The sequence below is a fragment of the Gopherus flavomarginatus genome, chromosome 6 (genome assembly GCF_025201925.1).
Source record: "Gopherus flavomarginatus isolate rGopFla2 chromosome 6, rGopFla2.mat.asm, whole genome shotgun sequence".
Classification (NCBI taxonomy): domain Eukaryota; kingdom Metazoa; phylum Chordata; order Testudines; family Testudinidae; genus Gopherus; species Gopherus flavomarginatus.
This window is the reverse complement of record NC_066622.1, coordinates 99486106-99513231: the sequence shown is the minus strand read 5'-3', so window position 1 is coordinate 99513231 and position 27126 is coordinate 99486106. Positions and strand designations below refer to the sequence as shown.

Genomic DNA, 27126 nt, shown 5'->3' with positions numbered 1-27126 from the left:
TGCTACCCCATCCAACCCCCCTTCCTTCCTGACTGCCCCGCCCCAGGACCCCTGCCCCTATTCAACCCCAGTTCTCCCTCAACCCCTATCCACACCCCCGCCTCCTGACCACCACCCCAAACTCCCCTGCCCTCTATCCAACCCCCCCTGCTCTGTGCCCCCTTACTGCGCTGCCTGGAGCACCGGTGGCTAGTAGCACTATAGCTGTGCCACGCTGCCTGGCTGGAGCTGGGTCATGCTGCTGCCACCACACAGCACAGAGACTGGGTCAGGCCGGGCTCTGCAGCTGTGCTGCCCCAGGAGCTCACAGCCCTGCTGCGCAGGGCAAGCTTAGGCTGCAGGGGAGGGGGAACAGCAGGGTAGTGTCCCCGGGCTAGCCTCCTGGGCCAGGAGCTTGGTGACAGGCAGGATGGTTCCACGAGCCGGATGTGCCCGCGGGCTGTAGTTTGCCCACCTCTGGTCTAGATAAACATAACTTGTATTTTCAGGTTTATGTGCAAATGGATGCACAGCATGACATTTGCAATTCATTTTTTGTAAGTATTAGAATTGTGCAAGCTTAAAATTCACTTTCCTGGTGCATTTGTTCTGGTAAACTCAGTCACCTGAATTCTAGTGGATAGAGAACCCAGAAGGAGTGTAAACACAGCTGAAATGAATTGTCCAAAGATTTAAACGAATAATCGCAGTAATCTTTTTTGTATTATTCACCCTGCTCCAAACTCAGTATATGACATCTTGTAATCTGCTCAAAGAATGTTCCCTTGGTTCTAAATAACAAGAGCTAAAATAAAAGCCTTTCTGTTATTTCTATTGGCAAGAAATATACAAACAATAGCTACTCTTAATATAGGACAATATTTCTGTCCTCTTATAGCTGTGGAGCAAAAAATAATGGACATTGTTTCCAGAGCTGTACTGATCTCTTCTGATAATATTGGTGCATAAAAGGGGGAAGTAAAGAGAAATTCTATGTTAATTTTCAGTTCTGTTAGAAAAACTCAAGGAGGAACATTATTATTTGCCTAATGAAATGAGACAGAATTTATTTTCAGACTTCCAAGAGAGGTAATTATAAACACTAAAAAATAAAACTGTCCCTCTTTAATCCTTGTATTTGCCTAATATGTGATGAGGTGAGAAGAAAAAATAGTAGTTTAGTTCAAACTTTATTCTAAACACACTTTTAAAAACTGTTTTGTTGCAATCAGTCAATGACTGTTGTCATCAGGTGGGGGAAAAAAGACTGTACAAATGTGTGTAAGGCGTAGAGCCTTTGGAACAGTACAGCATAGCTTTTTCATGTTACATTCTGAAACATTGCTCTTACAAAATGAAAATGATGGCTATTAAATTAGAAATTAAATATGATCTTTCCAGAGTATAAGTTATACAGGTAATTCAAGATCTATTTTGTTGCCAAACTGACTTAAGAAACTGTGTGTGACCATAGTGCCTATAAAGATGAACATCAGTAAATAACATTAGCTTGAGCCAGAGACTGTTCTGTGCAGTTTTCATCTACTTGTCTTTTACTGAAGTTCAGTCCTGACTTTATCGTTCTTGCCATTCCTGTCTTGGATGAATAGAAGACTAGGATAAGGTCACCAAAATTATGTTAACTTCATACCTCAGCAAGGATTTCAACTCTTGTCTTTACAAGTGAAAAGCTTATACAACTAACACATTACATCTTGGAATACAGTCTGGTGTCATTCAGAAAAATTCTGGGAGGGGCAAATTTGTGTCCAGCATATAGAATGTTATATGTGATTATACTGTATCCTGCAAAATCTGGGGGAGTAAAAAGTGGAAGAAATAGTGGAACAATTTTGTGATCTATAGATTAGTTGAGGCACAGCGGTGGGGCAAACCAAGGTTGGGAGAAGCTGCCCCCTTTGCTTCATAGCACAATGCTCCCAAATACAGTACTTACACAGAGGTGGAAGTTCCTCGGATCATGTATGCTCTGTGTCCTTTCCAAACTATGTGGTCTGTAGATAGGGTGACCAGATGTCCTGATATTTGGAGCTTTTTCTTATACAGGTTCCTATTACCCCCCACCTCCTGTCCTGATTTTTCACACCTGCTGTCTGGTCACCCTATCTGTAGATGATCAGACATTTGGGAGGTCTCATGGGAGTTCCCTGTGACTGCTTCAATGAAAGTAGCCTAGGAAAAAGGCAGTGGCATAGCAAACTCTTCTACTTTTAAGTTCCTTTCTTTTTGATGATAAATCCTGCAAATGAACATGCCCATCAATTTTGGGATGGTAGAAGGAGGTCTGATGACAACCAGTGGGTCTGATGATAAATGTTTCGAGGGAAAGGAAAGGATTTCCTCTCTCCCTTACTGTTGGTCTTTTAGGTGTATTCGCAGGTGGTTTTATGGGTCACTTTGTCATGGGCAACAGAGCTTGTAGAAAAGAAGAAAACGAAAGCTTTGGGAAAATGTCTTCTGGTAGGCTTATGGTAACACAAGGCATGTTTTTGCCATGTGGCCTACACTGAGTTAAGCTTAAATACAAAAAAAGTATTCCAAGGAATCACCAACTACCATAAACCCCCAAGATTTTAGCACTTGGTTTCTTTTCTTTTTTTTTTTTTAAACCTCTTTCAAACAAACTATGTACCCTGTTTCAAGTTAAAAAACTTAGTGTTTATGTCACTTTCTGTATCCTTTATGTCTAGGGCCCTCCCAAATTCACAGCCATGAAAAATGTGTCACAGACTGTGAAATCTGGTCTCTCTGTGTGAAATCTGGTCTCTTGCATGCTTTTACCCTATACTATACAGATTTCACAAGGGAGACCAGCGCTTCTCAAACTGGGGGTCCTGACCCAAAAGGGAGTTGCTCTTTTAGAGTGGGGTCACAGTATTGCCATCCTTACTTCACTGCTGCCTTCAGAGCTGGGCGGGCAGAGAGCAGCAGCTACTGGCCGGGTGCCCAGCTCTGAAGGCAATGTCTCACCAGCAGCAGTGCAGAAGTAAGGGTGGCAGTATCATACCATGCCACCCTTATGTCTGTGCTGCTACCTTCAGAACTGAGTGGCTGGCGAGTGGCAGCTGCTGACTGAGGCCCCAGCTCTGCAAGCAGCAGCACAGAAGTAAGGGCACAGTACCGTGCCAGGCCATCCTTACTTTGGTGCCGCTGCTGGCTCTGCCTTTGGAGCTGGCCTCCCAGCCAGCAGCTGCTGCTCTCCAGCTGCCCTGTTCTGAAGGCAGAGCCACTGCCAGCAGCAGCGCAGAAGTAGGGGTAGCAGTAACGCAACCCCCTTACAATAACCTTGCAATCCTTGTTGGATCTGGACCCCCGACAATTACAACACCCTGAAGTTGCAGATTTAAATAGCTGAAATCATGAAATTTACGATTTTTAAAATCCTATGACCATAACATTCACCAAAATTGACCATGAATTTAGCATGGCCCTATTTGTCTCTTGATAATTTGCATTGTACTTCAGTAATCTAACTAGTTCTTGACATGCTCTCTAATCAAGCAAACAAAATAGAACAAAAATATGGAATATAATTTTAAATTCTTAGTCCAATAAAAAGCTCATTTACAGTAAGTCACAATATAATTTAGAGTTCAAAAAAATTCCCAACATAAGACAAATTGAACTTACAATTAAATAAAGTAAAAAGATTACTAAGTACTAAAAATTTGCCATTGCTGCTTTCTGCAATGGATTTTTACTAATATAACCAGTGGAATAAAACCTTGAAATCCAGTCTAAATAGTATGGAGGGAGCCCATCACTGCTATGCTTAAAACTGTTATTGGGGTTAGATCAGTCAGGTTCTGATCACTTTGCTCAACTCATCCCTGACTATTAGTGAGAATCTTCAAAAACCAATTGAAGTGGAAGAAAATTAAGGTGCTTCGTACTATTATCTACCTCTTCAGCCTGGCAGCTTGACCCCTCAGGCATCCAAACATCACCCTGTGCCCATCCTAACCACTCAAACTCTACTTGCTATGGTTTTTAACTTTGACCTAATGGGTATCATTCACAGTTCCTGAATTCCATTTATGAAGATACTTCTAATAGGCCGCAGTAAATGAATTTTAAGTATTCTTTCCGTATTGCTGCAGTGCACGTCAGTGGCTTCGATTAAAGTGCAGTTAATTTGCATATTACCAGCGGAGATAGCTGTTTGCATACTGCATAGAAGATGAAGTCTGTCACCATATTTTATTTACAAGTTATTTCTCGCTCTAGGACTGTCTTTTCTCACAGTTTGCTCTGTGCTTCTGTGAAAATATATTTTTCAAAGATGATAAAGTAACATTTAAATGCATCAGCAACTCAGTCTCATATTCAAAGGCAATAACAGCAAAATGGCGCTGAGGACATTGCACCAGTTTTACTGCTTCAGCTGCTCCCCGAAGTAGAAGAATTTGAATCTTACTAGCAAAACTTGAATTTCAATGCAGAGGTACAAGGACAAGCAGAATTAGATGTGCTTTAACTTCACTTCTTTAAAATGTCAGGTAACAGTTAAAAGTTCGCTTCCACAGCTGAAAGAAATTTGCTTTTTGACAGCTGATATTTTGGAACAGTTGGAGGGGGAAAAAAACAATATTGAGGACAGCTTACCACCAACTAACAGAAAACTAATTGTCATTTGAGACCAAAACAAAATGTGGCAAGTTAACACTCATTCACTCACTCACTCACTCATGCCCGTCACCCCAATCGGGGTCTGGGCCGCCAACAACAGATCTCCAGAGTCCTCTATCTTGGGCCATTTGTTCTAACTGGTTCCAGGTATAGCCCATTTTTTTGCTATCAGCCTGAAGGTCACGTCGCCATGTGTTTCTTGGACGGCCTCTTTTCTGCTTGCCTTGAGGGTTCCACCGCAGTGCCTGTCTGGTGATGTTAGTTGGCTGCTTGTGTAGTGTATGTCCTATCCAGCCCCACCTTCTCCTTCTGATTTCTTCCTCTGCTGGGAGTTGACAGGTCCTCTCCAAGAGGTGGATGTTACTGATGGTGTCTGGCCAGCGGATCTGGAGAATCCTTCTGAGGCAGCTATTTATGAAGGTCTGAATCTTCCTGATGGTTGTTTTGGTTGTCCTCCAGGTTTCAGCTCCATACAGTAGGACTGATTTCACACTGGAGTTGAACAGTCGAATTTTTATTGCCAAAGACAGCTCTCTAGAGCTCCAGATGTTCTTGAGCTGTAAGAAGGCTGCTCTTGCCTTACCAATCCTTACTTTGATGACTGCGTCTGTGCCACCCTGCTGGTCGATGATGCTACCTAGGTAGGTGAAGGACTGCACTTCTTCCACGGTACTTCCATTCAGTGCGACTGGGTCATGGCTAGTGGAGTTAATCCTAAAGATCTTGGTCTTGTCCTTGTGAATGTTGAGGCCAACCTGTGATGACGTGGCTGCCACTACTTTGATCTTCTCTTGCATCTGCTGTTTACTGTGCGAAAGGAGTGCAAGGTCGTCAGCAAAGTCCAGGTCATCAAGCTGGGTCCACAACGTCCACTGGATTCCGTTCCTGCGCTCGTAGGTGGATGTCTTCATAATCCAATCGATGACGAGAAGAAAGAGAAGTGGTGACAACAAGCATCCTTGCCTGACTCCAGTTTGCACCTGGAAGCTGTTAGTAAGCTGCCCTTCATGGATCACTCTGCAGTGTATACCGTCATATGAGTTCTTGATCAGGTTGACCACTTTTGCTGGGATGCCGTAGTGCCGAAGGAGCTTCCAAAGGGTGTCTCGATCCACGCTATCGAACGCTTTCTCATAGTCAACAAAATTGATGTACAACAAGGAGTTCCACTCTATAGACTGCTCGACTATGATGCAAAGCGTTGCTATCTGGTCCGTGCATGATCTGTTCTGCCGGAAACCTGCCTGTTCATCTCGTAGCTGTGGATTGATGGCATCCTTCATTCTCTCTAAGAGGACTCGGTTGAAGATCTTCCCTGGCACCAACAGGAGTGTGATTCCTCTGTAATTGGCACAGTTGCTAAGGTCTCCTTTCTTGGGGATTTTGATGAGAGACTCTTTCCAGTCTACCGGAATCACTACTTCTTCCCATATCTTCTCAAAGAGGGGGTACAGCATTTCCACTGAAGCATCCAGGTCTGCTTTCAGGGCCTCTGCTGGGATGTCATCAGGTCCAGCCGCCTTCCTATTCTTCATCATGGTGATGGCTTTTCTGATCTCGTCTCTGGTTTATTGCAATTAATTGAGAGGTCCTCGTTAGCTGAGTTGATATCTGGTGGATTTGGTGGTGCTGGTCTGTTCAGGAGTTCCTCAAAGTGCTCCGCCCATCTGTTCATCTGTTGTTCTATTCCTGTTATAGACTTTCCCTGCGTGTCTTTAATGGGACGTTCTGGCTTGCTGAACTTTCCAGATAGTCGCTTAGTAGTATCATACAGCTGTTTCATATTACCGCTGTATGCTGCCTGCTCCGCTTCCGCTGCCAGTTCAACCACATACTCTCTCTTGTCCTTCCTGATATTCCTCTTCACTGCTCTATGGGCTTCAGCATACTCTTTTTGAGCTTTGGCCTTTGCTGCTCTAGTCCTGCTGTTGTTGACTGCTGCCTTCTTCTTCTTCTTTCTGTCTTCTATCTTGATCAAGGTCTGTGCTGTGATCCACTCTTTCTGCTGGTGTTTCTTAATTCCAAGCACTTCCTGGCATACTGACCTAAGTGTGTCTCTCACTTTCTGCCATCTGTTTAGTACACTGTCTTCCTCTTCCTCAGACCGATCCTGTAATACTGAAAACTTATTCTTCAGCCTCAGTCCAAAATCTTCCTTGGTCTTATGGTCCTTCAGAAGGCTGACGTTGTACTTCACTCTTCTGTCTGACGTGTCTGTCCAGTTCTTTTTCAGCTTCAGCTTCAATCTGGCCACCACTAAGTGATGGTCGGACGCCGCGTCTGCTCCTCTTCTAACTCTAACGTCCTGCAAGGATCTTCTAAACTTCTTGCTAATGCAGACACAATTGATCTGATTTTCTGTCGTGCCTGCTGGTGATACCCAGGTACTCTTGTGGATTCGCTTGTGAGGAAAGATGCTACCTCCTATGACCAGGTTGTTAAGTGCACACAAATCCTCAAATCTCACAAATCTTTAAGGGCTTAAAGCCATTAAACAAGATTGGACACTTGAAAGAAAAAGAGTGTTTTCCTAAGCAATTTGTTTATGAATTTACTGCTCGTAAAAGGCCCCCACAGTTTCCAGTCACTGCAGGTGGTGGGAGCCCCTGCAGCTCTCCACTGCCAGACCCGGAACTCCCAGCTGCCATGTGGAGCATGGGGGGGACCCGCAGCTCCCAGTCAATACAGGTGGAGGGGCCCCCTGCGGCTCCCAGCCACAGCGGGTGGTGGGAGGACCCAGAGCTCCAAGCCAAGGCAGGGAGACTCCAGAGCTGTCAGCCGCAGCAGCAGCAGAGCCCCTGCCCCTTCCCCACCCCACCCCCCAATACACAGCAGGGCTCAAGCTCTCATCCCTCCCTCAGCCCAATTTTGTCAGTTGTTTTTCTTAAAAGTCAGAGACGGGTCACTGTTTTCATGATATTTTGTTTATTGCCCATGACCTGTCCCTGACTTTTACTGAAAATAGCCATGACAAAATCTTAACCATGAACATTCTTTTTTTACAAGGCTCTTGGACAAAATAACCCACCCGTTGGTAAATAGTGTACACAATATTTCTTTTTGTTGTTGCAGTAGGAGATACTTCTCTGATTTATAGAAGTACTCCTTTCCACACCTATAAAAAGGGCTGGTACTGTTCAGTTTTCTTAATTTTTATTTTAAAAATGAAGTAGAATAATGCAATTACAATTTCTGATTATTGAAAGCTAAAATCAATTTTAAATTTTAGACTATGTTGGCTTTTTTCTAGTGTTACGTAGAAGTTGACAATTCTGCCATGGAACTAAAATATTAAAATGCCTATATGATTGAATTAGTTAACATGAATAATCTTTAATGTTGCTTTTATTTAGGTTCTATCACAGGGATCGGCAACCTTTGGCACGCTGCCCACCAGGGTAAGCCCCCTGGCAGGCCAGGCCAGTTCGTTTACCTGCCGTGTCTGCAGGTTCAGCCGATAGCAGCTTCCACTGGCCGCGGTTTGCTGCTCCAGGCCAATGGGGGCTGCGGGAAGTGGCAGCCAGCACATTCCTCAGCCAGCGCAGTTTCCCGCAGCCCCCAGTGGCCTGGAGCGGCGAATCGCAGCCAGTGGGAGCAGCGATTGGCCGAACCTGTGGAGGCGGCAGGTAAGCAAACCAGCCCAGCTTGCCAGGGGGCTTACCCTGGCAGGCCGTGTGCCACAGGTTGCCGATCCCTGGTCTATCATTTTGTAATCAGTAATATGCTGGCCACTATGTAGAGGCAGTTCTGGGCAGTGGGAACTCAACAGCTTCTTTGCTTCTCACTAAAGACAGGGATCAGTGGGTTTAATCAGTTCCTGGTGATAAAAAATCCCCAATGGCTATTTGAACATGTTTCACTTGTTAGGCAGCTGATAATATTCCAGATAAATATATCCAAGCAATGTAATTGTCACTTAAATCACATAACATTTGTTTCTTTTTCCTGGTTGGATGACCTAACGCTTACAAACATGAGTAAGGACTAACTCATTGTGATTTGGATTGCCCTGTGATTGTGGGGACGCTTCACTGAAGAGGTAGCAGGAGATAAGCAGGCCTCGAGAATGTTAGGAAATTTTTAATGCGTTTCTTACCATCTGTCCCACAAGGAAAAGCATTATATTTGGCTACATGTATGGATTCCCAATCTAAGAATGCCAGCATTTATTTCTGACTGAGAGAGGAGGACCCAAAACACTGGAAGCAAGAACTGTGGACAATTTTTTACAGCAGTCTTGTATGAAAAATTCGTGTAGAATTTTAAAATAGGATTTTATAAAATCTAATAGTGATATCCCTTTCATGGGTTTTTTAAATTATCCTTTAGAATGGTTATAATTAAAGATACGATTCTGTCATGGTGGTCCTGGATTCTGTGACATTCTGGGACCTCTTGACTTCTTCCAGGGCAGGGCTGGAGCTGCTGGCAGTCCCAAGACTACCGGAGCAACAGCCCTAGGGCTGAAGCAGTGGCTGAGGTTGGGTCATGTCCACTAGGGCCGGGGCAGTGGCAGGGCTGGAATTGCGGCTGGCAGTCAGCCTTGAGACTGAAGGAGCAGCTGACTGGCATTCGGCCCCGGTGCTGCCAGAGTAGCAGCGGGACTGGAACAGCTGCCAGAGGTCAGCCACTGGCAGTGCTCTCATTGTTAATCCCTTCCACCACCACCCAGGTATTTTTACTAAAGGTCAGGGACCCGTTACAGGCTTCCATTAATTTTTGTTTATTGGCTGTGACCTGTCCCTAACTTTTAGTAAAAATACCTGTGACAGAATCTTAAGTTTAGTTATCCTCTATTAAATTCAAGAGGATAGTTGAAAATGCTGAGAAAAGATAATTTTTTATAGAATTCAATAGGATTCTTTTTCCGAAGAGGGGTTTTTTTTTCAATTTTTTTTGCTCACGTTCACACAAAGTAATTGCACTTTTATGTGTATGCGCACTGCCTTGTGATGCCATCTTTGTATATCAAAGCAGTCCTACATTGCATAGGTAGTTGCTGCCCTCTTAGATAAGCCAGCAATGGTCTGTGCAAGATGCTATTCCAGAGGATGCCCGATAGAATCCATCCTTAAGTATACTTTCTCCTGCATCCTCCCCTGGTCATGCTTCTAGGACACAGCCAGGTTGCCATGTATTTTCCTGACCATAGACTGCCTCAAGCTACAGGCACTGCTGCCAGTTCTCCTGTTGGGGATTGTGTGATGTCTTCCTTTTCTTCCAATCTCTCAGAGATTTCAAGATTACTTGTGAATGGTCCTGGCAGGAACCTTCACCCAGATTTATTCCCAAGACTTAGTTTCCACCAACATGCATGTGAACAAAACCTCACGTCACGCTGTGTGGAGTGGTTCACAACCATGAGTTCCGGTTTCAGGAAAGACTGTAAAAAAGCAGGGCAGACATTGCAAACTGTCAGTATATTCTATAATTAGATATCACCAACCCAGTAACAAATGTGACCTCCTGAAGCACTTAGCAAGTGTTACTATGAAGTCTCAGACAGTCCGCTTGGGCACTCCAGTCTGTCTGGCCACCCAGGCAGTGATAAATGGTCACTTACACCAAAAATCACAAAATATTTAGGTTGCTTCCAGTCCCAAGAGATCGGTCACTTACCCCAGATCAGTTTGTACCTTAGATCTCACAGCAAAGACAATCCTGGTAGCCAATCCTATAGTAAACTAACTAAGGATTAATTAACTAGGAAAAAGAAATGAGAGAGTTTTTTACAGGTTAAAGCAGGCAACATATATGCACAAATGAGTTAGTCTTCGTTTCTAAAAGGTGACAGAGATGTAATAATCAGTCCACTGAATGTCTTTTAGGGTTAACCCAAGTTGACCCTGGGGATCTCTGTTTTTGTTTCTTAGCTCAAGCTCTTGTGAGAATCCAAATAGCAAAGAGATAATTATTTCTTTTTGTTATCATCTTTATATGCTCTCCCTGCCCAGAGTTTAAATCGATGCGACAAGGGCTCCTACACGTAACTTCTTCATGGTTGGATGGGGCAATCAACAAAGTTTTTATCCTTGATAGTCCTTCATGATGGGCGGGGGAACCACATTTCCTGACTAGATTAAGAAGTTCAGAACAGGCATATTTTTACAGTAATAAAGCAAAACGTACATATTACCTTATAGCATGGGTTATAAAGTTTACAAATACGATTGATGCATGCACCAACTTACAAGCATTTTATAGAGTCTAAACACTAAATGCAGCTTTACAAGGGTAACACTTATCTTAAATAATATTAACGTATAGTGAGTTGGTCTGGTTTCCAGGTCTGAATATATCAGTGCTTAGCTGATACCTACAGCCTTGGCAAGAGTTGGCACCTGGTTTACCAGCATATCACCTCGCTGGCAGGAGTGTTCATTGAAAATGAAAACATATTGTGAGTGTTAACACAGCTGTATCTTGAACATATGCAGCTAATCCTATTCAAACTAGTGAATTTCCTAGCTTTAAGCTGTAGAATCCTGCTTTTAAGGCCTGGCCCATATTTTTATTCATAGAGAAGAATCTTAACTGTTCTGTGCTTCTCTTCTTGAACTAATCCTTCCTGAAGACAACTTTCTATTAAATGTTCTAATGTTTTTTAATATATTTCATGTACTCTTGAGAAGTCTGATTCCTCATTAGTGTTTTGATCCTAGTTTTGACTAGCTTTGCAGTCATTGCTTTTGTAATTGCTTATTAAATTACATTCTTCACTGCAGTACTATATAGCACATATTTGCCTTGCTTTTTCCCCCCAGACAGTAAATGCTTCAAGTATACATTTCGGCCTTATTATAAGTAGGCTTGGCAGAATTTGATTTTTATTTTGGTATAGTTTTGACAGACAATATTAATTATTTTTAAACTTTTTTTCTATTTTCATTTAAATGTTCACAATTGCAGGAAATTGTTGGACAGGGTAGACAATAATTTAGTGACAGTAGACATTGAGATTCAAAAAGTTAAAGCTTTATAACCACGAAAAACAACAAATAAATTGTCAACACCAGATGTCAAAATATATGACGTATATGCCCTTAAATCAAACTCTGCTCAGTTCTCCAGCAGCCTTTTTTTTTTTTAATGTTGTCTATTTGTAAATTTTGATGATGGAAATATTTTTTGTCCGTTTGTGTGATTACAGTGAAATAGAAATCTAATCCTTCCAGACATAATTATAAGGTTTTTGTTACTCCATTATTAGACATAACATGCTGTCCCTTAGCTCCCAATTATATAAAGGTCTGTAATCGGTTTCTTCCCTGCTATCATGGAAACTGTTTAATTATCTGCAAGCCATTGCTCAGCCTCCAAGGGCAGTCTTATGAGGGTGAACTTTTATGTGGCCCTGATTCGGTCTTGGAGATAATGTCCTTGCTGAAATTCCCTCACACAAAAAAGACTGGAAGTTTGGCCAAGAAGCTAGCATGCTGAGTCATACAGAAAAAGCAGCATGCTGATTCACAGGCTTTTAAAAAATATAAATCTCTATTAATCATTGTTGGGGGCAAGTGGGGAGAAAGGTAAGATGTTTTTTAACGTTTTTGAACCCAAAGATAGCAGAAAGAAAAAGCATGCTATTGGTTTTAGATTTAAAACAGCCCTCTCTTTTGGTTGCAATATTCTTTCTGTGTTGAAGGATCTTATATTTTGGAGACTGATTATAAACTTCAAATATTTTATAAACGTTACATATTGTGCCCTTGTAACTTGCATTTTTTCACTTTGGGGCAGAGGGACGAAGTGGGGAGTAGCTATTCAAATATTAAGCTACAAATGAGTCATTTTTCTGGAAATAATTTCTAATAAAACACTCTAGTTCTTCTTCGAGTGATTGCTCATATCCATTCCAGTTAGGTGTGTGCGCCGCGCGTGCACATTCGTCGGAAAACTTTTACCCTAGCAACTCGGTGGGCCGGCAGGTCGCCCCCTAGAGTGGCGCCATCATGGCGCTTGATATATATCCCTGCCGGCCCACCCGCTCCTCAGTTCCTTCTTACCGCCCGTGTCGGTCGTTGGAACAGTGGAGCGCGGCTTAGCTGACCTCCACTTCCCTAGCTACTCGTAGTTCTCGTATATAGTTATACAGTTATAATTCCTTTATATATATATTTGTATAGTTATACGTTTTTTCTCTGCTAACATAGTTAGATTGATAATTGTTAGCGGGGTTCAGGAAGTAGCCCCTTCCATGAACCCGGTGCCGGAGCCCATGCACGGCTCACCGGGTTTTAAAATGGGCTCGGCCTGCCAGAAGCCGATGCCGAAGGGAGATCCACACGACTCCTGTTTGAAGTGCCTCAGGGAATCACTTGACAGCTAAGTACCCCATTTGCAAGGCTTTTAAGCCGAGAACAAAAAGGAGCGGGACTTTCACTTACCCCTCCACCTTGGGCGCCGAGCGATGATCAAGCGGCTGGCAGAAGCGCCTCCTCGGCACCGGACTCCGCCGGTACTGCCAAGGCCTTTCGGCACCGGCCGTCGCCGGCACCGAAGTCGACTCGGCACCGCTCCCTTCCTCCGAGGTTGAGAGAGCCTACAATTCCTGCTGGTGCCTGACGGCTCCCCGGCACACGCCGTGGTAGAGCCCCCTGCTCCTGCTGCTTCCGTGCCACCTGCATCGCAGCCAGAGAGCTCGCCTAAGTCGGATGGCCCGGCACCGACACCTGCAGAGGCACCGATGTCATCGGCACCGTCGATTCCAGTCCCCCAGGGCCATTGAATCCGGTGCCTAACAGCTCCCCGGCACGCGCCGTGGTAGAGCTTACTGCTCCTGCTGCTTCCGTGCCGACTGCACCGCAGCCAGAGAGCTCGTCTAAGTCGGATCGCCCGGCACCGACACCTGCTGAGGCACCAACGACGTCGGCACCGTCGATCCCGGTCGCACAAGGGCCGTAGAATCCGGTGCCTGACGGCTCCCCGGCACGCGCCGTGGTTGAGCTACTGCTCCTGCTGCTTCCGTGCCATCGGCACCGCAGCCAGAGAGCTCGTCTAAGTCGGATCGCCTGGCACCAACACCTGCTGCGGCACCGACGACGTCGGCACCGTCGATCCCGGTCCCACAAGGGCCGTAGAATCCGGTGCCTGACGGCTCCCCGGCACGCGCCGTGGTTGAGCTTCTGCTCCTGCTGCTTCCGTGCCAACGGCACCGCAGCCAGAGAGCTCGTCTAGTCGGATCGCCTGGCACCAGCACCTGCTGCGGCACCGACGACGTCGGCACCGTCGATCCCGGTCCCATAAAGGCCGTAGAATCCGGTGCCTGACGGCTCCCCGGCACGCGCCGTGGTTGAGCTACTGCTCCTGCTGCTTCCGTGCCAACGGCGCCGCAGCCAGCTCGTCTAAGTCGGATTGCCCGGCACCGACACCTCTGAGGCACCGACAACGTCGGCACCGTCGATTCCAGTCCCACAAGGGCCCTGGAATCCGGTGCCTGACGGCTCCCCGGCGCGCGCCGTGGTTGAGCTTATTGCTCCTGCTGCTTCCGTGCCGACGGCACCGCAGCCACACAGCTCATCTAACTCGGATCGCCCGGCACTGACGCCCACCGAAGCTCTGACGACCTCGGTACCGTCGATCCCGGTCCCATGAGGGCCTTCGAATCCGGTGCCTGACAGCTCCCCAGTATGCACTGTGGTTGAGCCTGCTGTTCCCTCCATGCTGGAGGCATTACCAACGGCGAGGGATCTCATTGCCATGACAGAGTCGATGCTGCCTGACCCCGGCACCGCCGGTGCGGGTAAAACAGTCTCTTCATGTGACCATCCTCTGTCAGCACAGCAGAGCGGCACCGTTCATGATCACGGTCCCGCAGACACTCCAGATCCTGTTGGCACGCCCGACACCACTTGCAGTCCCGGTGCTGTTTTCCTCATCGGTACTAGTCGCACTCGCTGCACCGGTCGGTATCCCATTCGCCGACCCGCTATCGGCACCGTTCCGACTCCCGGCACCGCGACAGGTACCTTGACTCCTGTAGCCTCTCCCCGAGCCTCGAGATCTCGGTCGACCTCCAGGCACCATTCTGGTTGCGCGTCTGGATCTCGTTCCAGGTACCGGTACGCATCCCGGTGCCGGCTCCCGGTGCCGAGTTGGGCAAGGTCCGATAGAGTCAGAGACTCTGCCTGTGCCTTCTTTTAGTACCTCCATGGCCATCCGGACACGCATGCGTGTCATCCCACATGCGCAGATCTTATGCTCAGGACCACGATTCTGATATGTTGGCCAGCGGGCGCCAGCCCCGAAACCGGCCAAGAGTTCGCTGCCGTCTTGGAGGACGGGGGAAAAGAAAAAGGTACCCAGAGCATCCCTCCAGGCCTCGTTCGATGCAGCAGACTCTCCAGCCAGGACTCTGGCCTTTGGTGTCGCCATGAGGTGCATCTCATGGCTCCAGGTTTTAAACCTCCGGCCGGAGCTGCAGTATGCCATTCAGGATTTACCCTTTGTGGTAAAGGCCTTTCGCGGCAAAGACAGCCCCAGGCTGCCAAGCCTAATGGACGATAGGGTCCTAATGCGCTCTCTCAGCATGCATTTGCCAGCGACCAAACGCAGGCCTTTCTGCCCCCACCCGCCATACTCTGTGCCTAGCCAGAGACAGGACTTTGGCAAACGGCGAGGCCAAGGCGGTCGCAGACGAACCTTCCAAGGTGCGCCTGAGGGCGGTGTACCAGTCACAGACCGGGATCCCAATCCCGCTTTCTCCTGGCGTGGCCCTAGTTAATTTCAGATCGCTAGATCCTGCGCAAGGTGGAGCATAGATACCACCTCTAATTTATTCCAGCCCTGTCCCCGTTCAGGGACCCCTCTCACGAGCAATTCCTCGTACAAGAGGTGCAGACGCCGATGGACGAAAGGGGCAAGGGGTTTTACTCCCGTTATGCCCTAGTTCCCCACTCGAACGCAGGTCTCAGACCTTCCTAGTCCTGCACGGACTCAACCGGTTTAGGATAAGGTTGAAGTTCTGCACGGTATCCCTGGGAACCATTATTCCATCCTTGCCTCCTGGGGGCTACTATGCCGCCCTGGATATGAAGGACGCGTACTTTCGCTACGCCATCTTCCCTCCGCACAGGAGATACCTCCGCCTTCTAGCTGACTGTCAGTACTTAAAACTGGTTTACGGCCATAGTTGCCGCCTACCTTCGCTGATGTCGGATATGCGTTTTTTCCGTATCTGGACGATTCGCTTATCCGAGGAGACTCTGAGACACAAACCACTCAGCGCGTGGGCATCGTCACGGTCTTATTCACAGGTCGAGGCCTGATGATCACTATAGAGCAATCCACTCTGGTTCCCACGCAGAGGTTGGACTTCCTAGGAGCTATCTTGGTCTCTTACCTAGCCGGAGCCTGCTTATCACAACTGCGGTTTTAGGCGATGGCAACAATCATCTGAGGTCTGCAGGCTTTCCCAACGACCTCGGCTCGTACTTGTCTCAGTCTCCTGGGTCCATGGTTGCCCGCAAGTTGGTAACCAAACATGCCAAGCTCCGCCTCCGTCCTTTCCAAGTCCGACTCACCTCGGCGTACCACCCGGACAGGGAGCCAATGGTCATGGTAGTCACCGTTCCCTCGAGCATCTTAGGCTCCCTAGAGTGGTGGCTAACTCCCTCCCTGGTGTGGGCAGGGAGGCGGTTTCCTCCGCCCCAGCCCTCACTGCCCCTGACGACGGACGCATCATCTCTCTGCTCAAGTGCTCACGGTCACCTCCGAGCTTAAGGCCTTTGGTCTTCTCGGGAGCTGGCATTCCACTTCAATGCCCCAAAAATGAGAGTAGTCCGCCTGGCGTACCAGGGGTTCCAGCGGCAGCTGCGAGGCCGTTGTATCTCGGTGTTTACAGCCAACACAGCGGCCATGTGCTTCATAAGTATCCAGGGAGGGACATGGTCCTCCCCCCCACTTTTTTGTCAGGAGGCCATCCATTTCCGGGACTTTTGCATGGCCTACTCGATGGAGCTGGTGACGTCCCTTCTCCCAGGCGTTCGGAACGTCTTGGCGCTTGGACTCAGCAGGTCTTTCCTGTCTTACGAGTGATCACTCTGCCCCATGTGAGGCGTTCTGCTGTCCAGAAGCGGAGATGTTTCCTCACATAGACCTGTTCGCTCACCGAGAGAGCAGAAAATGCCAGATGTTCTGCTCCTTCCAAGGTCTCTCCTCAGGATCGGTCTTGGGCGCATTCCTGATGCCGTGGAAAGGCCAACTCCATTATGCCTTCCCACTGTTCCCACTGGTTCATTAGGTCCTGCTCAAACTCCGCAGGGGCAGAGCGCGCATCATCATGATCACTCCAGAGTGGTCCAGGCAGCACTGATATACCACGTTGCTCGGCCTGTCAATAACAGACCCAATTACCCTGCCACCCCACCCAGACCTCATCACTCAGGGCAACGACAGGCTTCGTCACTCGGACCTGCAGCCTCTTCGCCTCACGGTGTGGCCGCTGCGTAACTGAGCCGGGGTGACAGGAAGCCTTCCACCTGGTCAACGTACCGGGCCAGGTGGAAGCATTTCTTCTACAGCTGCAATACGCTCGATCTTGCTCCTGCTGAGGTCTCGACCCCCTCTATTTGGCCTACCTCTGGCCTTCAGCGGCAGGTCCTGGCAGTATCATCGCTGAGGATACACTCAGCAACCATCTCTACCTTCCAGCCAGGCTAAGGTGGACGTTCCGTGTTCTCATGCTCTATGGGTTCGAGATCCCTCAAGGGCTTGGAGAGCTTGCACCCTCGGGTGCGCCGCCAGCCCCAACCTGGGACCTCAACCTAGTTTTAATCAGACTTATGTCTCCCCCAGTCGAGCCGTTCACGACTGGCCCTCTGATATGCCCGTCTTGGACGACAAACTTTCCTCGTAGCTGTTACATCGGCCAGACGGGTCTCCGAGCTCAGAGCTCTTACGAGGGTTCCGCCGTACACTAGGTTTCACAAAGACAAGGTGCAGTTATGACCGCACCCGGCTTTCCTCCCTAAGGTGGTTTCGGCCTTTCATGTTACCCACAGCTCAACGCAATGGGCACAACCATTGCACTCCTTGGACATCTGTGGAGTGCTCGCATTTATATTGCGCTGCCAGAACCATTTCGTAAGGTGCCCCAGCTCTGTCACGGTAGCGGGCCAAAGGGAGGGCTTGCTTGTTTTCCTCTCAGAGGATCACATCTCGGGTGATGGCAGACTTCCGAACTTGTTATGATTTGGCTCATATTTTCCCCAAGCCACATCATCGTGCAGTTTACCAGGGCTCAGGCTTCATCTGCCGCCTTGCTGGCTCGTGTTCCTACCCACGAGATCTGTCGCGCAGCTCCATTGGTCCTCGGTCCATACCTTTGCTTCGCAATATGCCCTGGTTCAACAGTCAGGAGATGCTGTAGCCTCTGGCTCAGCAGTTTTCATTCTGCCACATTTCACTCCGACCCCACCGCCTACATAAGGCTTGGGATTCACCTAACTGGAATGGATATGAGCAATCACTCGAAGAAGAAAAGACGGTTACTTACCTTTGTAACTGTTGTTCTTCGAGATGTGTTGCTCATATCCATTCCACACCCGCCCTCCTTCCCCACTGTCGGAGTAGCCGGCAAGAAGGAACTGAGGAGCGGGTGGGCCGGCAGGGATATATATCAAGCGCCATGATGGCGCCACTCTAGGGGGCGACCTGCCGGCCCACCGAGTTGCTAGGGTAAAAGTTTTCCGACGAATGTGCACGCGCGGCGCACACACCTAACTGGAATGGATATGAGCAACACATCTCGAAGAACAACAGTTACAAAGGTAAGTAACCGTCTTTTCCTTAGCAGAGTCACTTATAGAGTCATTAAACTTCAAAACTAATATTGAAGTCTTGAGCTGCTTGTACACCATGCTGAAATTCAAACAGAAAAATGGGATGCTTCAGGGCTTTCAAAGGAGTAGCAAGCAGTAAGTTTTTCCCCTCTTAACAGGTCAAGTTACCTAAATGTGAAACATCACAGAAAAGAAAACTACTTGAGGAACATATTCATACAGGTCTGAAAGGGACATTATTCAGACTGCTCGGTCAACAATTTGGCATATCAGGCATTTGTTGGATTACGGGCATGTGCCTAGGCAGGTGACACTTTTCCTATGTAGTGTTTTTGTTCCATACGTGTGAATAGCAAGCATATTGGAATTGACAAGAATTCCACATTCGAAAGCACTTGAGACAAATTTGCAAGCTTCCGTTAATAATGGCTGCTTCACAACTATAGAAAAGACAGGTACAACACTAGAAAAGTGTTAAATGAAGGGCTTGCTTAAATATAGCTTCTACCAGTCTGTGTTTAAATTAAAATAAAAGGGCCAAAGAATCTTTTTTTAAAAGTAAAATCCCCCTCTTTCCTGTAGTCTTCATTGATTTAGCCTTCAATGCATTACTGTCTGGTAATGGAGGGTACTCAGTTACTTTTTTAACTGCCTACTATTGTATTCTTTTAATTCCACCTCTTGCATAGTTGTTGATCATTTAAATTGAGTACATGTTAGGTCTGTTGATTAATTGCAGTTAACTTGCGAATAACTCAAAAATTAATCGTAGTTTGAATCACATGGTTAAACAATAGAGTACCAATTGAAATTTATTAAATATTTTGATGTTTTTCTACATTTTTGTACATATTCTGTTCTGTGTTGTAATTGTAATCAGTGTATATTATTTTTATTACAAATATTTGCACTGTAAAAATTATAACCAAAAAGCAGTATTTTTCAGTTCACCTCAAACAAGTACTATAGTGCAATCTCCTTGTGGAAGTGCAATTTACAAATATAGATTTTTTTTTTGTTACATAACTGCACTCAGAAACAAAACAATGCAAGACTTCAGAGCCTACAAGTCCTCTCAGTCCTACTTCTTGTTCATGCAGTCACTAAGAAAATAAGTTTGTTTACATTTACAGGCCATAATGCTGCCCTCTTCTTATTTACAATGTCACCAAAAAGTGAGAACAGGCATTTTGTATGGCACTTTTGTAGCTGGCCTTGCAAGGTATTTATGTGCCAGATATGCTAAACATTCATATGCCCGTTCATGCTTCAGCCACCATTCAAGAGGATATGCTTAAATAAGAACATAAGAACGGCCGTACTGGGTCAGAACAATTATTCTGTGGAAACTGGCACATAAATATCTTGCAATGCTGGCTACAACAGTGCCATGCAAATGCCTATTCTCACTTTCAGGTGACGTAAACAAGAAGTGGGCAGCATTATTTCCTGCAAATGTAAACATGGAAACTGTTCCACTGAATAATGGTACCTTCTGTTCAAAATGACATGGTTGGATTGAACGTGCTTAATCAGTCCATCTAATTGGCTGAACATCCCTTTATGACTTTGTAATGATGGATTGAGAATTGGTTGTTTCTTTTATCAAGTCCTTGCAGCCGGTCTGTGATCAGGTTGTATGGTACAGTTCTCTCATGTTCAGAGGCATTGCAGGTAGTTTTGTTTTTTCATCAAGCTTTTATGTATGGATTTATTTCTGTTCGCACAAATCTTGCCAGAAAAATGTGGCTGCTCTTTACAATAATTTCCAAATTAGTGGAAAAGGGGAAGGTAGTAAATATGGATATGGATTTTAATAAACAATTTATCTCAAGAAATTGTCTTCACAACATTCATTAAAATTGGTTTGGCTGTTTACACCATTATGTGGAACAAAGATGGCTGAAGAACTGCAGACGAGACGTGATAAATGGCAGTGCATCAGATTGGGAGACAGATGGGTTAGCACAGGTATTGGTGTTCATTCTGGCCTGCTCTAACATCTTTCTTAAAGAGCTTGAAGAAGTGGGTAAACAGCATATTAATGATATTTGCAGATGCCAATGACGGCAGAGAAATAATGCTGCATACATAAAGGGCTTAGAAATATGAGTAGAAAAGAAAATGAGATTGAACTTAGAAAAACACAGATTTAACGTACCTGAGGGGAAATAATGAAATGAAAAAATCCTGGTTAGGAGTAATGCCATGTGTGACCATGGAGTGAAGGTGGACAGAAACAAAGAGCTTTTGTTGGAAATGCAACGTGTCAGCCCCCTCCATCCCCCCCCAAAAAAAAAACCAAAGCGTTTTTTTTTATTTACACAGAGGCATCAAGTTACAGAAAAGGGAGGAGATAACTGTGTCTGAGGGTACTTAGGGTTGAGAGGTATCTCATCACCACCTGCTCTTCGTATGAAGCAGCCTTGTCTGTGCCTGCTGTGGATCAGCTCCCTGAATGCACCAACCTGTGGTAACACAAGAACTATTTTCCAGGCCTCACTCCATCTGTACAGGTAGAAATATGCACATGCCAACTTCTGAGTCCCTGGAGTGTTCCCTGCAGTGTCCAGCCACTTGTCGACTGAACACTCACAGAATTATCAGGCCCAGTGTTCCCAGAGGAAGAGAACAAACCAGTTTATCAGATCAACAGTTTGTGCAGCTCAGAACCAGCACCCTGCTTAACACTGGAGCCCTAAGAAATATTTGTAGTAAAAATTAGAATAAGTTTATTATTAAAGAGAATAGAGATTCAAGTAATTATGAGTAAGAATCTTGAAAACAAACTTACATGTAGTACAAAATCATAATACTCTTTCTGAAGACTGAACAGATTCACCTGCCTAAAGCAGTTAATCTCACCCAAAGTTCTCTTCAGCGATTTTCAAAGCTTTGTTGAGACCCCTCTTTTATAAAGCAAAAGTGCTCGCTTTTTTCCTTGCTCAGTGACAAGTGCCAGGGTGTTGTCTTTGCCTCCCAAATATAGTGGTGCAAACCCCTTCCTCTTATGCCTAGGCTGCTTTTCCTTCCTGTTTTTCTTTTGGAAAATCTTAATCCTTCATTTGCAGTCAGTCCAGACTGCTGGTAGGGGACCCACTGTGAAACATACAATGTTTAATTTATATGTAATCAGCCAGATAGACGAACATGTCTTTTCTGAGAACCTCCATTTCACCTTTAGTGGTGACTAGTCTCTAGGCACAAACATAGCATATTTGCATATCTGTATCTATGTTTCACAATGACATTGACAATCATTGTGACATCTTTTATTTGAGACCTCACATGACATTTTTTGGTGAACCAGATTGTAGGTATCAGAATCAGGAGATTCTTGTAGACCCTCTGCACCCCCTTGACAATTGATATTAAGAGGCTGTTGGGTTACAGTAACAGCTCTTTAAATGGCTTTGATGACAACTTCAGGTAGAATACTGCATTCAGTGTTGGGTATCTCAATATCGGAGAGATTTCCAAGAAGAATGGCATGTGATTATGAGGCTGAAGAGACTGACCCATAAGTAAAGATCGAACAGTGTTTAAGTGGGCTAATCTACAACCAAGATGGACAGACCTAACTAGCTACAAATATCTGAAAGAAGTACTTATCTAGGAGAAAGAGAACTGAGTAGTACACAGGGCTGGCTCCAGGGTTTTTGCTGCCCCAAGCGGCTGGGTAGGGGGAAGCCACGATCGGCGGCACTTCGGCGGCAGCTCCACCGCGCCACTTTCTTGTTCGGTGGCAAGTCCTTCCCTCCAAGAGGGACCGAAGGACCTGCTGCCGCAGAGCTGGACATGCCGCCCCGAGACCCTGCTTGTTGCACTGGTGCCTGGAGCCGGCCCTGTACTGCAAGGTGGTGTAATTCAGAGTAGAAGGGAAATGTTGGCTTTATATCAGGAAATAATTCTGATAACGATACGTATTTGGTTGTGGAATCGATACATCCAAAAGAAGATGTTAAAATCATATGGCATGGAACCTTAAAATTATGCTGGCCAGAGGACTAGAATATATACTGTAGAGAACAATCCTGCACTAGAATGGGTAAGAGCTAGATGACCTAATAAGTCTTTCCTATTTTCTAGGTTATCTGATTCTGATTTCCATTTATTATGTGCCTCTAGTGCTTCATAAAAATTATGGCAGTTAGACATCCATATTAAAGGAGGAACTAGATTGCCTAGATTATTAAAAAGTTAAGTATAATAATTATTGGGTTAGTTAATTTAAAAATGTAATTTTTCCTCTTAAAAAGCTACCTGATCCTGCAGATTTTCCTAAGATGTAACTGCCATGTGTTTTAAATTTTAATTTTGCAAGTGGTTCACTTTTCTATTCTGGTTTTATAAACTGTTTTCTTAAAATATATCTTTTTTATTTATATATATATATAGAGAGAGAGAGAGAGAAGCTTTTCTAAAGGATAAGTTGAGTTCCTTGTTCTGTATTTACCCAGTGCGTGTGAGAGAATAGGGTACTGTATTTTTTTTATGAAAACAGTCCTAGAATTTTAACAAAGGGGGAAAATAAATGTTTTTAGCTAGAAATGTATCCAAGAAGTGAGGCGGAGGGAAAAACTGAGATGTGTAATTGCTTTTATTATCACTCTCTAACTGGATTCCAGTTGTCCATATCCCCTTTTATCTCCACTAGTGTAATCAGTGTGTTCAGCACAGCACTAGATCAGGGAACTGAAAAAAACAAAAAAAATTGCTCAGAGAATTTCACACGATGCTTATTATGTAAGAGAATAAAATTGAATGCAGTATTTAAACTTTGTAAAGTGGCTGGGATGGGTAGTTAATATTCGTGCTCTTCAAGAAAGCAAGGAAAGAATTGGAAGGATGCAAGGAGAGAATTTTTAAAATCAGAATCTCATTCTTGCAGAAGTTGTGAAATAGCTTATTGCCTGAATCATAAGCTCACTCCAGATAAATCACGATTTATGTGTAGTTTGGAGGAAAGAGTGGGTAATATCCACCCAAGAACCAGGGCTTGAGACTACAGTACAGCCCAGCCTGAGGAGTCATTCACTGCAGAAACATGATTATGAGGCACACTTCTTGAGTCTCTGGAAGGATTATCTACCTGGTGTTTTGACCCTTATAATTCGGAGCAAAAATAAATGGCACATTTAATAGAGTAATTGGAAATACAGAAACTTAAAACTGCAAAATTATATATGCTGTGTACATCAGGTGGCCTGATGGCAGGGTATCCTTGAAGTCAAGTTTAGTGGTGGTGTACATCTGCTTAAATGTTATTCAGAAAGCTATCTTAACACATTCTCTACATTTGGCCTACTGAATTTGTAAAGCATAGATGCTTTTGTTATACTAGTGAAGAAGGACATAATGAAACTCTTCTAGCCTTGAATGCAGGCTGTAGTGCAATTAGCTGAAAGTCACATACACAATTCAATGATTATAAAACACATTAACTTTTTTGCCTGGGTGATGTCCTGCATGCCTCATGAAGATTCTCAGTAGTTTTTTCACCTCCCACTCAGAACTTGCCATTATAGCAGGGTTCAATGGTATTCCCATCATATTTTTTAACATCACTTAGAAATTGATCAGAAGAGATTTCTGTATAACACTGAGCATCACACTCTCTCTCTTTACGATGAGTGCAAAACATCCAGACCCTGCCAACCAAATAAGATTGTGTCTGGAGTTATTTCTGAATGGCAACTCAATGTTGTTGTGGAGTGAGTGGGTCCGTCTGACCTATTTTTACTTTCCTTTTTTCCTTTGATTTGAAATGAATATTAGCAAGAGGTCTATCAAGTGATTAAAAAAAATTAATCACAATCACATTGTTAAACAATAGAATATTGTATATTTAAATTTTTTGGCTGTTTTCTACATTTTCAAATATATTGATTTAAATTACAACACAGAATACAAAGTATACAGTGCTCACTTTTATATTTATTTTTATTACAAATATTTACACTGTAAAAAATAAAAGAAATAGTATTTTTCAGTTCACCTAATACAAGTACTGTAGTGCAATGTCTTCATGAAAGTTGAATTTATAAATGTAGAATTATGTACACAAAAATTGCATTCAAAAATAAAAAAATGTAAAGCTTTCAAGCCTACAAATCCACTCAGTCCTACTTCTTGTTCAGCCAGTCGCTAAGACAGAGAAGTTTGTTTACATTTGCAGGAAATAATGCTGCCCACTTCTTGTTGACGTCACCCGAAAGTGAGAATAGGTATTTGCATGGCACTGTTGTAGCCAGCATTGCAAGATATTTACGTGCCAGATGCGCTAAAGATTCATATGTCCTTTCATGCTTCAACCGCCATTCCAAAGGAAATGTGTCCATGCTGATGACGGGTTCTGCTCGATAACAATCCAAAGCAATACGGACCAGTGCATGCTCATTTTCATCATCTGAGTCAGATGTCACCACCAGAAGGTTGATTATCTTTTTTGGTGGTTTAGGTTCTTTAGTTTCCTCATGAGTGTTGCTGTTTTAAGACTCCAACAGGATCTCCAGAGTGCAGCCTGAGACCATGGGACCACTGTGCCCCCTTAACTATCCAGCCTGGACTGTCTCTCATAATGCTTTACTAGTGACAAGCAGCAAGCCCCTCCAGGCACTTTGATTACTCAGCACAACAGCATGTTGAGCCCCACATCCAGCTAGATTGCATGAATGCTCCCAGAGCCACTCATGAATCACACAGAGTAAGGCACCAGCCAAAACCCTCAGCTTCTAGGCTTGTACCTCAGGAATATGATGTCTTGCACTGCTCAAGACGATCAGTGCAAATTTATTAATTAGTTCACCACTTCATCAATGGAAAGTGGATATATACACTAGCCTTTGTAAACCTGAGCAGATTTACCACACGTTTCAGGTAAACTCACTGGTAAATATAAACAGTAAAAAGTTTATTAGGCAAAAAGCCAGAGGTGGTTACCAAAAGAAATAAAATATAAGCACGCAGTCTAAACTCTCAACCCTATTAGACTGAGTAACACCAAGATTCAGCAGTTTTTCTCATCCCACTGGATATTGCAGTCCATGGTATACAGGTTTCACTCTTAGATACAATAATACGTTTTTTATCAGCTAGCAGCAAATCTTCCTTTCTAATCTAATTTCTGCTGCTTTCTTAATTCAAATGAATATTGTTTAATGGTCAATATTTTTCATTTTAATTATGTTTCTTCCTATGTAGCTCCCCAGAGGAATTTTGAAATTGCCTTCAAGATGTTTGATTTGAATGGTGATGGTGAAGTGGACATGGAGGAGTTTGAACAGGTAAAATTCTGGGAGGTTGACTTCTTAAAGATGTAAAACCTAAGACTTAATTGTAATGCTTACTATACAACATAGTTATGATGGTTTGCTACTAGTAGGTATTGACACATAGGTGATAGTTCATACATGCTCTTTCTATGCACCACAGCACACCCTTTTCACTCCAGCTTCCAGCAGGGAACCTTTAATTAAATCAGGAGAATTACATGCACAATAATCCGCAAAGCCACCATCATTGTTCTGTGGCCTTGAGTCTTGCCAAGGTCTCATGGACAACCCTAGTTCCACAAGCAGAAGAAATGAATTGCCGTGCTAGTGTAACTAGTGTTAGGGATTCTGACCTTCCCTGCTCATATTTTTATTATGAAGCCATTGTTGTGTCATAATAGTGAATAACTGTGCTTAATCTGTCTGAAACATAAGACTTTATCCATTTACTTAGATCTACTTTAACATCTTTTCTTGACTGCTTTGAATTTACTTTCCTATGTTAATTTTCGCCAACCAAAGTAACATTCAATCCCCAATCATAGCCCAGCATTAATATCGTCCATTGGAGGTAGAGTGAGACAAAACAGATCTGATTTCTGCTATGTGTATGTACACATGTTCACTCTCAGATTAGGGATGTGTTGCTTTTTCTTGGACCACAATTTGTGTGGGAAACAGGCTTAAGAGCTCTGAAACTCAAAAAACATCTTTAATTGCCAAATAATAGAAAACCTCCAGAGTTTTAAGACTGATGAAAAAGAAAGGTGAATGCATTCACAAAGAGAAGGAGGTAATTAGCTAGCTAAATGATGAGGCACAGTACAAAACAAGGGAATAGATTTAGAGGAAAAAGAAGGAAAAAATGTTGTTTTACATTTGTCTCCATTATCCATTTATAGCAACATTAATTATTTATAATATACTGGATTGTACTTCAGATGTTTCATTTTCCTCCAGAACAAGAAGACACAACCAAAATATTCAAAAGTTATAATTAGATACACAGAATGCAAATGAGTGGCGTGGCCAGTGTTCTGAACAGACTCCCTTAAACAAATATCAACCATATCCTATTTCAGCACTATGTTTATGTTCTCATCATAGCGTCTGAGTGCTGGCCTGCATCTCTTATGGGAAAAACTAGTCTAAGATCTAATGTTCATCCAAGTCCTCTCCCCGCAAACTCCACGCTTTTTAAACAAGAGGAAGAACATTTTAAGCTCTTACAGACGTTGCAGACATTCTGGCATTTTCTGCTGAATTCCTGGATGAATAATATATCTTCTCCATTGGAAGAGTTCCTTTGATATTTTACCTGCCTAGGTATGTTAAGAAAAGCAAACAAAATTAGTAAGAGTAATATCTTATACTTACTAATAGTTTAACTTCCAAAGCAATGTTATATAAAGCAAAGTAACAATTGATTAGTGAACTTTCAA

The 27126-nt window shown here is 44.4% G+C and overlaps 1 protein-coding gene across 4 annotated transcripts in view; it reads left to right on the top strand.

Annotated features, from left to right (window-relative positions):
- Nucleotides 1-27126, top strand: part of MICU1 (mitochondrial calcium uptake 1) — a 231194-nt gene that overhangs the window by 115801 nt on the left and 88267 nt on the right. For all 4 annotated transcript variants that reach the window (XM_050959515.1, XM_050959516.1, XM_050959519.1 and 1 more), the window contains one exon: nt 25614-25696. In XM_050959515.1, the coding sequence (XP_050815472.1) occupies nt 25614-25696 (83 nt within the window). The remainder of the gene's footprint in view (nt 1-25613; nt 25697-27126) is intronic.